The 15,331-nt window shown below is 39.2% G+C and overlaps 1 protein-coding gene across 6 annotated transcripts in view; it reads right to left on the minus strand.

Moving 5' to 3' along the window:
* Positions 1-15,331, minus strand: part of MED12L (mediator complex subunit 12L) — a 341,749-nt gene that overhangs the window by 243,332 nt on the left and 83,086 nt on the right. For 5 of the 6 annotated variants that reach the window (XM_073023510.1, XM_073023511.1, XM_073023512.1 and 2 more), the window contains exon 12: positions 371-502. The exons of the other annotated variant lie outside the window; for it this stretch is intronic. In XM_073023510.1, coding sequence (XP_072879611.1) covers positions 371-502 — 132 coding nt within the window. The remainder of the gene's footprint in view (positions 1-370; positions 503-15,331) is intronic. 6 annotated transcript variants of the gene reach the window in all.

Raw genomic sequence — 15,331 nt, forward strand, 5'->3', positions numbered from 1 at the left:
CTCACCCTATCAACCAGGCTAGAGTACAGTGGCACCATCATAGCTCACTGCAGCCTCAAACTCCTGGGCTCAAGAGATTTTCCTGCCTTCTCCTCCCAAAGCACTGGGATTATAACAGGTGTAAGCCAATGTGCCCAGGCTAAAGTTTTATTTTAAAAGACACCATTTTTAAATTAGTTCAGAATATAAATGGCTGCATCAATTTAGAGAGATTCTACTATGAGAATCTTCCTTATGTGAATTTTTACATCCTCCCTTTTTTCCTCAAGAGCAAAAGAATAACATAACGAGGGTATGAGAAAATGATCTTCCCCAAAACAGTATTTTTTACATTAGGGCATTCAACAAGCAGAAAGAAAATGGAACCTACCTCTGCCTCAATTTCTGCTTGCCTCTTCTCCAGGAGTTTTGCCACAGCCATGGCCCTGTGCTTGCCAGACCGTTTGCAGCTCACAGCCCATTCACATAACAGCGTCACCACAGCTTCATCGTTGGGCGCAACCTAATGACCAACAGAAAGGGGTACCAGCCACATCAAATGAAACATTCACCCAGCAGGAGTCAGGAAGCAAGCAAGGGAATATCTAACGCTTTAAAGCTTTCTTCCATGTTTTATTATATAGCTTTAGAAAGCGCTTCCAAATCATTTTTAATTGAAATACAAAGAATAAACCTATACAAGGAAAGAAATCACTTGCACTGAATCTGTGACAATTCCAAAAGAATCAGAGCTTCCCTGTGGATGCCTTCACTTACACAGGGACATAACCTAGCCCCAACTACTCTCTAGAACTCAAATTTCAAAACCAAACAGTAAGGGAAAAAACCACCACTGATTGCCAAGAACAGCTGTCACAAAGTCAAAGTACATCACTCTACTGTTGGCACCCTCAGACCCCCCACTCACTCAATGTCTCAATTCAATAAATTCCAACAAGCCAGGTTATCCAGTGACCCACTCCAATACAAAATTAGAAGGAACAAACTAGAGGGGAGGCTGGAATGCTGGTAAAACACTCATCCCAATGGAAAAAGCACACACAAAAAATGACAGCCCGGCACCAAAAAGAACCAACAATTAAGAGGAGACACAGTCAACCACGGACAGCAACCAGGTCTAGGTAGGGCTCAGCACGGCGACCAGAACTGTCAGCCACAGTTCCCATGGCCTAGAAATAGGCACTAGCGACTGAGGGTGAGAGGATGTTGAGGACCCAAGTGACGTGAGTCGCGGGATGGGGGTGCAGGGAGTGGTAAGCAGGGAGATGGTACTTGTGTACGATCTGTCCTTTCCCTTTAGAGGATCCACGCTGACCAACAGGACTAAACTACAAGCTTTTAATACGTCCCTGTGGGTATAAACATTATGCCAGAAAAACTAGATAATCACAGCATTTGCACTACAGGCTATGTGGGAAGTTAATACTTTAGAATCCATAAACTCAATTAAGATTACGATATGGCTATGAGCACACTCCACAGAAGAACATACATACATGCATGAACTTAGCACATTTCGGAAGGTTTGTGCAGTCTGAAAAGCCATCCAAGAATCCCAGAATAAGTATCCCTGATCAGCTTTAGACGCTAGCAAACAATTCACATCATGAAATGAGTTTATTCCAAGATTTTTAGTCATCGTACCCTAAGAGTTACCTGAGGCAGATACCTCAAAGGGAGCTCTGTTTTCCTAATTTAAAACAAGTGAAAGAAATGTTTGAACATAACATTTCTAACAGAAAGTAAACTGGGAGGATTTTCTGCCCAGATTCACTCTAACCTACATAAAGATAAAAATATAAAAGTCAATCCAATCCAGTGAAGGACCACATGTTTATAGGTTTAGAACATTAAAAATAACAAAAAGAGTTACCCTAAAAATATGCTTTCAGTTTTTATTAATCTAAGCAGTAATATGCATCATATCCACATTTACAAAGATTTTTTCTACTGCATCTTCAAGATTACATTAAAATGTGCTACAAAAAAAGAAACAGGTGATTTTAAAATTTAAAAACTTCTTTTCCCACTAAAGATTTTATGTGAGATTTAATATCTATGTGAAATTAGTGAGACATACAGAGAAACTGTATGTGATCGGTAATGTCCCAACAACTAGGTGGGAGAACAGATTTCTTCAGATCCACTGAATGAACTACAACAAAAGAGAAGTCAAAACAAATCACATTATCACATCCCCTTTATAAACCGAAACAATAGCCAGTGTGTCCACATCATCTCTGAGAAAACAATCACAAATTCATCACACATGACACTCTGAAGATCAATAAGCTGAGCACAGTGTACACACAGCATACATGATTCTGAAAAGGCAGGAGAAAGACCAATCTGATCTGGGCACCCATAATGTGCATGAGTGTTACGTGCTGTTAGGGATAGGAAGGCACATTTTCTTGCTCAAGAAGCTTACACTCCTCAAGAGATAAGAACCAAACAGCGAACACAGAACAGAATAAGAGGCTTTATACACTGCACAACAACAGGGACAACCCAGGGAAGGTTTTATGAGAGGCAGGTTTTATGAGAAGGTTCAAGGCGTGGTCTTGAACCTTCATATAGTCACACTGTTAACCACAGTTTTATCCAGAGAGAGGACTATAGTATATTTTTATTTTCTGCTTTTATCATGCAAAAGAAAAACACTGTTTCTATTTTGGGGGAAAAAAAATGTAAATCGGCCTTGGAGGAAAAATGTAAGATTTTTGATAAATAGAAAAAAAATGTAAAGGACAGAAAAGACCTATCTAAACATAGTGGAAATCATATGTCCTCCTGCAGCCTTGGGGTATAACCTCCACTTACACGACTATGTGCCAGGCACTGTGTTCTGCCCTATTTATATATATGATCTCATTTTACCCTTACAGAAACCTGAAAGTAGTTACCCCAACTGTGATGAGAGGCAAGCTAAACCCATGCCTCCAACCCCAAACTCACCCCTCAGCTACTAAAACCCATCCACTTCCTGGGCACCTCCACCTGCTAACCACAATCACCTGACCCCAAACTAAGTTCATCCTACCCCTAAAATACATTTCTTGTCCTGTGTACTTTCTCTTAGAAAATGGCATCACCATTCAGGTCAGAAAGCTGAGAGTTCTTCTCTCTCCTCAGTCACATTCTAGCTACACTCCAGTTTGAGCCCCTCAGACACGCTATGCCCACCTCCACCTCAGGCCTCAGTGTTGGCAGCCCTTTCCCTCCAGTGCATTCCTTAACCCCAAGTTTCACAGAGCAGCCCCTTCTCTGCCCTAAAATCTGGAGGATTCAGGCAGACCAGAGGCACCCTGGCCACCCTTGCAAACATCACGCTATTTCGTTCGCTTAGCAGTGAATGCTGCTATCTGAAAATGTTTTCTTCACTTACTTACAATTTTACTGTCTGCATTCTCTCACTAGTAAACAAGGATTTTAAGTGGGAACATCATGAACAAAGCCACTCAGCAGGCCCACTTACAGAAATCCTATGAATGACAAAAAAACTCATTCTAATTTAGGGCAAATATTGGGTTTATCTTATGGCATACATCCAACAGCAGTCCGAATGAATTTTAAAAAGTAAAATAAGGCAGCACTGTTGTAACACCTAGAGCATTCACAATCATTTTCAATCAGCTTGCTCTAATCTCTAAATTATGCTCCTGGAGATGCAAAGAAAATAAGCAGAGACATTTTCTCTCTCCTAATTCATATAGTCTTCATTCCTTTAGGTGTCTTGTCATCTCAAGCAACTTTAATTTACCTCATTCAAAAAAAAAATCATTTAGCTAAATTAAAATGTTATTTTTACATTTTCATATCTTTATTCCACTGAGTTATTATTGCAAGGTCATAAAACAAGCAAAATTATTCCTTTAAGACTACCAGAAAAGGTTATTACAAATGATAGTCCAGGCACGGTAGTTCACGCCTATAATCCCAGCACTTCGGGAGGCAGATCACCTGAGGTTAGGAGTTCAAGACCAGCCTGACCACCTGACCACCATGGTGAAACCCCATCTCTACTAAAAATACAAAAATTAGCCAGGTATGGTGGCGCATGCTGCGGCAGGAGAATCACTTGAACCCAGGAAGCAGAGGCTGCAGTGAGCCAAGATGATGCCTCTGCACTCGAGCCTAGGCAACAGAATGAGACTCCATCTAAAAAAAAAAAGACAATGAGCTAGGTACAGTGGCATGCACCTGTAGTCCCAGCTACTGGGGAAGCTAAGGCAGGAGGATTACTTGAGCCCAGGAGTTTTGAGGCTAGCCTGGGCAACATAGCCAGACCCTGTGTCTTAAAAGAAAAAAAAAAGGGAAAGAAAGACGTAGCAATGATTTCTACATTTATATAAAAGCACTAATGATGAGCTGAAATTACAACTACCAATTTTTATTTTTAAAGAATATATTTCACTTTTATATTTCTAAACATGCTTGAGATAAAATACCCACCAATGTGACTTTCATTTTACTTATACTTTTGCATGTATTCCAAATTTTAAATGAACATATATTATTTTTAATACCAAAGAAATAAAATACATATTTAAAAAATATCTATAACATAATATCCTTAGATGCTGATTCCAAATACGAAATTAGCCTAGGAGTTTGACAAATCTCCAAATGGCTTTAAAAAAAGATTGCCAGCAAACTTAACCACTGAGAAAATAGAAGTGTTTTTTTTTTAATCTTTTAAAAGTAAAACCACTTAAGAATTTAAAATCATTTGGGAAAGAATTTTTTTAATAATCATAAAAAATGACTTGCAAAGAAAACAATTTACTAGAAAAACTGGTCAATTCTTTGGAAGAAGAATAGGGTAGTTGCTTACATGTTAAACAATGTAGTGAAATAAAGCAAACACTGTCTGTATCTATGTGTATACTGCACACTGAAGAAAATTAAATTTACAAAATGTCCACTGGAATTCCAAGTCTGTGCAGAAGAGTTGGGTCCTTGATAATTTCCTAAAATAGATTCATAAAAATCCAATGAATATAGAAAGGTACACTTGTCTCTCAATGATTTGACTCATCTAATTTAAGCAACAGACATGTCTTCACCTAGAGATGCATAGAAAAGAACACATAAAGAAAAGAGTTCTTTTGAACACATCCAGATGTCACCACTGGGGTTTGGGGTAATGTGCTAGAAAACAAGTTCCAAGAAGGCGTCACCTCACTTCCAAAGGTACCCATTAATGTGCTTTCGTTTTAAGTACCCATAATATAGTGGGCACTGGGGAAACCAAAATTTTAAAGATCTTGTCCCTATCTTCAATATGCTCACCTTCTAGAGAGAAAAGTCTAAAAGACAAGTCATCATAAAGCAACAAGACATTTCTAGAGTGGAGGAATAAGTAAGTCTAGCCTTCCACCCCTTCGGTATCTCCTGGGAGGGGTGCATACATCTGCCCCAACTTACTGACATCTGAGGTCTCAACCTGAAGAAATTCCTGCGGGCTACCTGCTGCAGTTGTAGTCCCAATTTCCGATTTTTAGAAATTAACTGAATTAAAGAAACCCAGAAATTAAAGCCTTGAGGAAAATGCTGCTGGAAAGACTGAGCTTTTAAAAAAATATAAAATTTCAGCACAAAAATTTTCTTGTCCTTTTATCAATTATGCCTATAAAAAGTTATGCATTTCAAAATCTTATATTTAACCAATAAATATTTTCCAATACTAGATACCAAGAATGTAATGTCCACTTTTTCTTAAATATCATAAAACCTGTCAAGTGATGCCATCCTTTCCTTAGGATATTTAGAGTGGTGGGAATAAAGGAATAGACAGGTTCTGCGCCTACTTTAAAAGAAATGATATTATCAAAGAAGTTTTACAATGACTTATACTAACTTCTCAGAGAGAATGTCTTCAGCAATGGAATTATGAAAATTTTTGGTTTGTTTTTATTTCCATTTTTTCTGCAGGCAAATGGGCCATATTTCCATGTCTGACTATAGACATACAGATAAGAAGGGCAGATGGGAGAGGCTTGCAATGGAACACAGGAAAGGGAAAGTCAATGGTGCATGGCCAGCAGTAAATCCCAAGTCCTATCCAAAAGGGGTCGTTCTCAGCCCTCAGACAGTGTCTCTCACCATGCTTTCCTTCTTCCCCTTCAAGGGGTAATTACAGTACCCCATCCTCTCAGCTTTATTGTTTTACTCTGCATTTGGAGCTGTGACAGGCAGTTTAAATTTCAGGCAATTCTTTGGATGTAAGAAAAAAAAAATTCACTCCATTAGGTGCAATGTGCTGTAAAACATTTCAGATGCCAAAGGTCTAGACCAGCCCTGACCAAATAAAGTATATGTTTCTCTTATGATTAAACCCCCCGCTTTTTCTTCGGTCTCGCTCTGTCACCCAGGCTGGAGTACAGTGGTGCAATCTCGGTTCACTGCAACCTCTGCCTCCTGGGTTCAAGCGATTCTCCTGCCTCAGCCTCCCAAGTAGCTGGGATTACGAGCGGGTGCCACCTCGCCTGGCTAATTTTTGTATTTTCAGTAGAGATGGGGTTTCACCATGTTGGCCAGACTGGTCTAGATCTCCTGACCTCGGGTGGTCTGCTCACCTCAGCCTCCCAAAGTGCTGGGATTACAAGCATGAGCCACCATGCCCAGCCAAAAACTCATTTTTTAGAATAGGTTTTCTGAAGTATTTATGGCTTATTCTAGTCATGGACTAAAGTCATAGGATTTATAGCAGACCATAGCAGACACACTAAAAATAAAAAATTGAAAGTCTTAATGTTACATGTAAATCTTTTCAGTTGCTTCTAATGAAAATTTAATATAAAATAACTTGTGGATTAAGTTATGGGTTTAATCATGCTGAAAATCAATGATGATGAAAGACTACCAAATTTACAGGTAGTAGTAATAAAGATAATTAACATGTACTGAGTGCCTACCCAATTTACAGTCAGACATTGCAATAAATGTGTTCCAGGAATTATTTCTTTCAATCTTCACAACCTATAAGTTGGTTATATTATCCTTAGTTTACAAATAAGGGAACTCCAAGGCAAAGAGATGGCAAATAACTTTTCCAAGGTCACTCAGCTAAGTAATGGAGCTCTAGCCACAACGTAACTCTTGGAAATGAACAAAACAGGTAAAGCAAAACCTGTGTGTCAAAAGAACCTGGGTAGTAACTCTGTCCTTCCCTCCAGGGTACACAATATACAATAGCCTTTTGTGTGCACCCCCAGTGCCTCTGGCTTCTCCTGATTCCACCATCCTCAATGCTTACAGCCTTAAGAGTATTCTGTTCCCTTGTGCTGGAATATTTACTCTTACTTAACACGAACATTTCACAACACAGCTTTGTTGCTATTAGATCTCCAGTTATTGGCTTTAAATATACATTAGGAAAGCTCAGGTACCAGTCTGGAGGCGCACCACTGAAAATAATCAAAAGGAAGTACTTCATTCCAAACACTGAAAAGGAGGGTTCAGGTCTTCCCGGGGCAGAAACAGGCAGCTTTTCATATTGGCTTTTTTTTTTTTTTTTTTAAAAACAAAGTCTCACTCTCGTCCAGGCAGGATTGCAGTGGCACAATCTCAGCTCACTGCAACCTCTGCCTCCCGGGTTCAAGCCATTCTCATGGCACTTTCTAATGAATATTAAGAAGTTGAACAAAGTAAGCGTGCCTCTCTAGCTTTAAGTAACAGGTGAATGAGGTACATAAGAACAAGAGGTAGGCTGAGGGGAGGGAATAATTGAGCCCTGGCATATAAAGTTAAGGTCAAAGAAAAAATAACAAACTATAGGTCTAGCCCTGGCATAAATTAAAACATGTAATCATGGCAATAATAATATTAACAGTTTTAAGTTTCCAAGTGCAGGTAGTAGCAGTAATTAAAAAATATTTATTGGCCAGGTGCAGTGGCTCATGCCTGTAATCCCAACACTTTGGGAAGCCGAGCAGGAACAATGGCTTGAGGCCAGGAGTTCAAGATCACCCTGAGCAATGTAGTGACACCCTATTTAAAAGAAAAAAAAAAAAGAAAAAAGAAAAAGCCAGGCATGGTGGTGTATACCTGTAGTCCCAGCTACTCAGAAGGCTGAGATGGGAGGAGAGCTTGAGCCTAGAAGATCAAGGCTACAGTGAGGTATGATTGTAGGCGATAGCAAAACCCTGTCTCAAAAGCAAAAATTATTGAGCAAGTACTGGAAATTTTACACACATCACCTCTAATCTTAATGAACCCGAAAACAGGTATTGCTATTCCCATTTCAAAGATAAGAAAACTGAAGTTCAAAGAAGTTAAGATGGTCATGGGTACAGAACTAGAAAACAGCACTAGGCTGTGCTAATTCCAAAGCCCCCACACATTCTGCTACACCATGTTGCTGCTCACATCACGGGTAAATCAAGATTACTTATAAAAAGAGGATCACCATTACATGGAAATCTCCTGAGTGGCTCACAAGGCCCAGGATCCCTGCTGCCCAGCACTGCTCCAGCCAGCCATTGCCACCCTCTGTCCCTCTCTAGGGACAAACTAGACTTCTAATCTAACTGATACACAGAAAATGAAAGCACAGGAGTGAATTACCAGAGACTTTATTCTGCCTCTAGATGCTCATGTAATATTACCTAGAGCACAATCCCATTTATTCCGCCTCTAACACATGCTAGACTTAATGTCGTTTTCATGATTTTATTTTCAGCACCTTCCACAGTGCCTGGTGCAGAGCAGGTTCAATTGATGTTTTTAAATCAAAGAGTAAAAGTAATACACTGTTACCTTAAACCAAAGGAACAAACAAGGTAGATAGGGATAAAGTTTAGAGATGCACTTAATTAATATGAAAAGTATCTGACTTAATTCCGCAGTTGACTAAGTGTGACACGCTAGAAGCATTCCCATTCCTCATTTAATGAGTCCAGGGTGCTGGCCTCAACACTATCACTTAGCATCATTTTGAAAGTGTTAACCAATGAGAAGAGACAGGAATAAATATCTGAAAGGATATGGCAATGTGTCACTACAGTCTGCATAAAAGGATTATGCCCCAACCTCAACCCCCACCAACCAAGATAATTAACTAGAAAACTTTATTAGAAGTAATACAAGAGTTGAGCATCATGACCAGATAAAAATAAACAAGGAAAAACTGATGAACAATATTAAGCAGTAAAGGAAAGAAAATCCTGTAGAATATTATGCAGAAAGCAATTTCATTTATGTCCTCCAACCTTTATAGTTAAGTATTCACATACGTATATGAAAGTTTCCATATTTACATTTCCAAAAGATATTTGAAACATATTTTTTCCCTAGGCAAGTAATGGACCTCTTGCCACAACATAACTCTTGAAAGTGAACCAAATATGGACCAAAATTAACAGTGGTTACTGCTGGTATGTATGTTTGTTTTATAGTATGCCCTGTTCTAATGCTTTAATGATAATCCTATCGTTTTACAGTTGAGCAAACTAGAGTCTAAAGGTTAAATAACTGTCAAATGTCTCAAAGCTACTAAGTCAAATCTGAGTCCAACTCAAGCTATCAGCCTCCAGAGAGGGCTCTTCTGCCAAAATACCTCCCATCTGGGCAGGGGAGTGGGACAGGGGTCCAAGTTGTGGGCTGAACGAAATTTAATATCAAGAATGTATTCTTGTATTATATATATAACAATCACAAGAAGAAACTTCTATAGTGACAACAAACAAGAGAAGATGAATGGACACAAAATTCAAAAATCAATAAGGTCCTTCAAATAACAGCATTGTTTATCTGGTCTCATGAACTTGGGGCATATCTACAGTGGCAAACTAGTAAAAGTATTAATTCTGTAGCAAATAATCATAATTAATGACGTTATCTTCATCTATACTACAGCCATCTCATATGTGAAGAAAGGTTTTCAACATCGGGGGATTTGCCACATTCTTCTTTCTCAGGGAAGAGCAGGCATAGATCTGATAGATTAGGCCTAATTCCGTAATTCAATGTATTCAGTAATTCAATAACCTAATAGTTGTAGAAGCTAACCACAGGTCTTCTATCCTTCAACAAATAAAGAAGGTAAAATAACTGACAACTACATCTGAGAGGCAGGCTTCCTTTAGAAATTAAGAGGTACTTGGTGAGATCTTTTACCAGTTTAAAATAAGAAAATTCCTAACACATTACTTAGGTTATAAAATACCATAAAAAGGAGTGGGGGGGAAAAATCAATGACTTATTACTATCAGCAACAGCTAAGTAAAAAGAGTTGAAATGTTTTTTTTTAATTAAAAATAAAAGGACTTAAGATACTGAATAAAGCTCTTAACAGCTCTCTAATCTTAGACTAAAAGGACATATTTATAACTGAAACCAATCACTCTTAGTTAAGGTCAAACAAAATGGTCACATTTGGAGAAAGATATTATTCATGTTACAGCACCAATAAATAATATGGAATAATATGTAGTGTAGTTATAATAACAAGTCATATGGTTTGCAAGCTGAGGCATACTGTGAGAAGCTGGATGAATTGCAAGCCACAGAAGTAAAAAAGTTGATCTTAACTGCTAATAGAACATAACCTTGCTGCACCTGGTCACAATCACCAATATAAGGTAATAGGCCTAACACTGTTAACCATAAATTCACAAGATTTATGACAAAAGCATAAATGGTATTCATTTTTTATAATCTTTATACATATGAACATTTCCAAGCCTGGCATGCTGGCCCAGACATGGTCACCTGTAATCCCAGCAACTCGGGAGGATCACTTGAGCCCAGGAGTTCAAGACCAGCCTGAGCAATACAGTGAGACCTTATCTTTAATTAGCCAAGTGTGTGGCGTGTGCCTATAGTCCTAGTTATTCGGCAGGGAATCACATGAGCTCAAGAGTTCAAGGCTGCAATGAGCTGTGATTGCACCATTGCACTTCAGCCTGGGCAACAGAGCAAGACCCTGTCTCTTACAAGAAAAATTAAAATTAAAAAAAGTTTAAAAAATATTTTGCATATATACATTTCCAAAAGATATTTGAGATGGCTGATTTCTGACTGAGAGAGGGGCAAGTTTTCCTAACTTCACATCGTTACAATCAGTGTTGATAGTCTTTAGGTCTTGTGACATCAGATAAACCAAACATATACCATGGAAGCAAAAGCAACTTCCTTTTTGTAAAGCGGCAGTTAAAAATAGAAGAGATCGTCCAGGAGCTGGGGCTCATGCCTATAATCTCAGCACTTTGGGAGGCCGAGGCGGGTGGATCACGAGGTCAGAAGATGGAGACCATCCTGGCTAACATGGTGAAACCCCGTCTCTACTAAAAATACAAAAAATTAACCGGGCGTGGTGGCGGACACCTGTAGTCCCAGCTACTCAGGAGGCTGAGGCAGGAGAATGGCATGAACCCAGGAGGTGGAGCTTGCAGTGAGCTGAGATTGTGCCACTACACTCCAGCCTGGGTGACAAAGCAGGACTCCGTCTCAAAAAAAAAAAGAAAAGAAGACGAGATCTAATTCTGGGAAGAAACAAGACAGATAAGACAATCCTCTCTGAGTATTTAAATCAACTAATTTTTAATTTAGGTTTGTCATTTATTTGCACTTTAACAAAAAATGAATCTTCTAATCCTCAGTCAACATTTAAGTAATACAAATGAAAAAAATAGAGGAGTTCTGAGAAATATGTAATTGCATAACAGAAAGTCATACAAGGGCTGATCCATAATTTCAAAGTAAAATCTCTCCAAAAGTCCTTAACAAGTACGTGTCTCTCATATTTAACATACAGACTGAGCATCCCTAATCTGAAAATCCAAAATCTGAAATGCTCCAAAATCTGAAATGTTTTGAAGACCAACATGATGCACAAAGGAAATGCTCACTGGAGTATTTCACATTTCAGATTTTCAGATTGGGGTGCTCCAATGGTAAGTATATAATGCAAATATTCCAAAACCTGAAAACAGTCTAAACTCCTAAACACTTTTGCTCTCATATATTTCAGATAAAGGATATTCGAGCTATAATTAAAATATTATGCTTAATTTCCAAAATTCAATGAACAATAAACTTTACTGCTTGCCTTTTATGAAGATCAAAGTAACATACAGATAAGAAGGAATTACAAATTTCTAGAAGATGGTGCTTTGTTCTACTCACTTGAAAACCAAAAGTTGTCCAGGCAAGAACATTAACAACTGGCATTTACTAAGTGCTTATCATGTACTACTACATGAAGTGGATTCTATTAGTGAGGCCATTTTACAGACAGACAGACTGACACTAAGAGAGATTATAAGGGAGATCTGAAGTCACTCAAATACTTGGCAGCAAAATCAAGATTGAAAACCAGGTCTGAACTGGTCTAAAGTCTGTGGTATCCTACCAACGCCACGGTGCTCAACTTGAGGATTTGAATTTTCTAATTAAAATATTGTTTACTACGTTAAAATTGTCAAGCAAGTTTTTAAAAATTAATAGATTATTCCACCACATAAATGTACCAACATTCATATTTGGAAATGGTTCGTGAAAATTGTTCATTACATCTGAAACTTGTTACTTCAGCTATATTGTTCCCTGAAATAAAATCATTTTTTAAATAAACAGTACAAGAAACAGGATGTACTAGCTAAGAGTACCATTTGGATTGTACTAGTTAATTGGAACTATTTAGGATTCCAATTCCTTTCTTCTATCAGTGAGTTGGGTATCAACCTCAACAATTTCTCATCCTCTCTAGCATTGGTTGCCTTGTCTAAAAAGTAAAAGATGTTTAAAAAAAAAAAAAAAAGAGAGAGAGAAAGAAAGAAAAAGAAACACATGCATCTCACAGGCCAGGGAAAAACTGAATAAGATGGCATAACACTAAAACCAGGCCCGTTGTTTAAAAAGAACACACACAAAAAAGTTTAAAAAAAAAAAAAAAAAGTCGCATAATACTCAAAAACAAATCAAGAGGCCCACTCCAATCTAAACAATGTGTGACTGGCCCTTCTCAGTGACAGCAAGTCTAAATATCTGGATGCACAATTTTGTTTTCCCAACTATGTTACTAGAAACCAAACTTTTACGAACACATTATTTCAAAAAAAAAAAAATACTAGTTGTAAAAGACTAGCAACGCTTCCTTTGGGTGTCCAGTAGGACATATGTTAGCTTCTGAAGCACAATATGCTTCCGGCTGGACTGTGATCAGCATCAACAACATAAATTCAGCACACTTGGATCTCAACAGAAAGCCATTCATGCATGTTTTCCTTGCTTGCTTGACTTTTGCCTTGTTTGACTTTCTGCAGTCTTGGTTTTAGAAAGTGACTTTTTCCTTCAACAACAACAAAACCTAAGCATTTAAATGAACATGATTTCCTTTACAACATGGTCCTACAGCTACCCCATCCTGGGTGGGTCAATGCCATCCAACTGCCATCCTACAGAGAGTAAAGACTTTATGAAACCCAGCAAATGTAAAAAGCCTGACAGATCCCGGCTGTGCCTTATGATTAGTAGACTGCGTGATGGCTATCTGTGTGTGCCCACAGTAGCCCCAAGGGGTCCACTATGAGTCTCTGATCATATTCCTTCCAATTCTGCAGAGTTTTTAACTAACTCTATAAACATCAGTTGGTAATAATAGCAGCTAGTGTTTATTAAGTACCCATTTACATGCTGGGGACTATAAATATTTGAATGGTTTATCACTCAAACATTATTTCATGTCATTTTCACATCATCAGGAAATAGCACGCCCATTTTACAAAATGAGGAAACTGAGACTCATCAAAAATAAGTGAATTGTCCAGAGTGTCCCTAAAGAAATACACTAGCCTGCTGATTTCACAGCAGAGAGCTCCCCTGTCAGCCATACCCCTACCTCTACCTGCACGTACTCTCTTACATCTGAATCTAAGCATTCGTAAGACTGACATATACAGATTCCATGACCGTATTTATCCCTACCTTTCCAAGTCAAATCTTACAGAGGTGCTTCCCCTTCCAGTTCACTGCCCGAGTAGCTTTTTAATGAGGTCTAAAAACTAAATTCAATAAATGCTACTGAGCATCTCCTGGGCCCCATGCATGGTACCTGGGGCTGATAATGTGCATAAGGTGAGGAGAAGAAGAAACACAGACCCCAGGGAAAGGCTTGCAGGAAGCCAAATGTGGAACAAGCACAGCACTGACAGAAAGTGAGCTTTTGTCCTCTGGATCATGGTGGTGAGGCAGAGTTCACCAGCTGCACTGATACAAACCTGGCTGGGCCTGGGACACTCTGTGCCACAGGTGAGGAAAGTACATTTTCTAAACTTAGGGCCTTTGCCATTCAAAATATCACTATGAACTCATCACAACCTTTCAAAGAATTCTGCATGAATAGTCTAAGCATAAAACAAATCCAAACAATAAATATGTAAGTTTCCCAGTCTGGGGTGCATGGTTTTAGCAGCAGGGAAGGAGGAAACACACATATTGCCGCAGCAGCATTCTGTCCAGTGCAGCTGGTTCCATCTTTTCATTACTCAGGAGAAAGTCGGCTTCCTGGGGCCCCCAAAGACAGAAGTGAAAAGGCAGCAAGCACTTTCTGCCACCTTTAGACCTTCCCTTCTATCCATGTCCTCGAGGCACCCCAAAGATGCAGCTGCCTCCGTCCTCACATTCATCCTAAACAGAGAGACGCCAAGAGGAAGGAAGTGGTCTGAGGCCTCTAAAAAGCAAAGAAGGCAACTCCTCCTCCAGCTGCTCAGAGGTGAGGTCACAAGTGACAGGCTCAGTGAGCATGTGGAAACCAGGGGTCCCACCATCCACATAACGACTCCTTTGTGTGGATGTCAGGATTTGCCACCTCCATTACCCAGACTAGAAATGGCTATGAAACACTAAACAAGCAAATAAGTGAGTACATGCTGTAGAGGACACGTACCAGGAACTGGAAAGTGACAAGCATCTGAGTGAACATGGCCAACAGACACAATGCCTTGCTGCACAGTATTTTAAGATCAGGAAAGTTTACATGCAGATCCTGACATCCAGCTTCTCTTGAAATGTCGGATGATCAGGCAACAGTGGATCCCAAGTAGAATCTAAGAATTTGAGAGGCTTCCCTCTTCAGACAGGCTCTGCTCACTTCCCAGACACCTCAACCCCCACCACCTCGAGGCTGCCCTATACATGGCGTCCCGACTCATTCCCACTACCTGCCTGGCCACTGTGGGACATAAGCCCTGCCCTCAGTATTACCATCTTTATATCTCGCACTACTCTGAATGAAAAACCAAGCAGCACAGATCTAGAATAAGGAAACACTCAGGTTTTTGAGATTTTTATTTTCACCTCCCTTGCCACTGTATGCAAAAGCCCA

The sequence above is a fragment of the Chlorocebus sabaeus genome, chromosome 15 (genome assembly GCF_047675955.1).
Source record: "Chlorocebus sabaeus isolate Y175 chromosome 15, mChlSab1.0.hap1, whole genome shotgun sequence".
Lineage (NCBI taxonomy): Eukaryota > Metazoa > Chordata > Mammalia > Primates > Cercopithecidae > Chlorocebus > Chlorocebus sabaeus.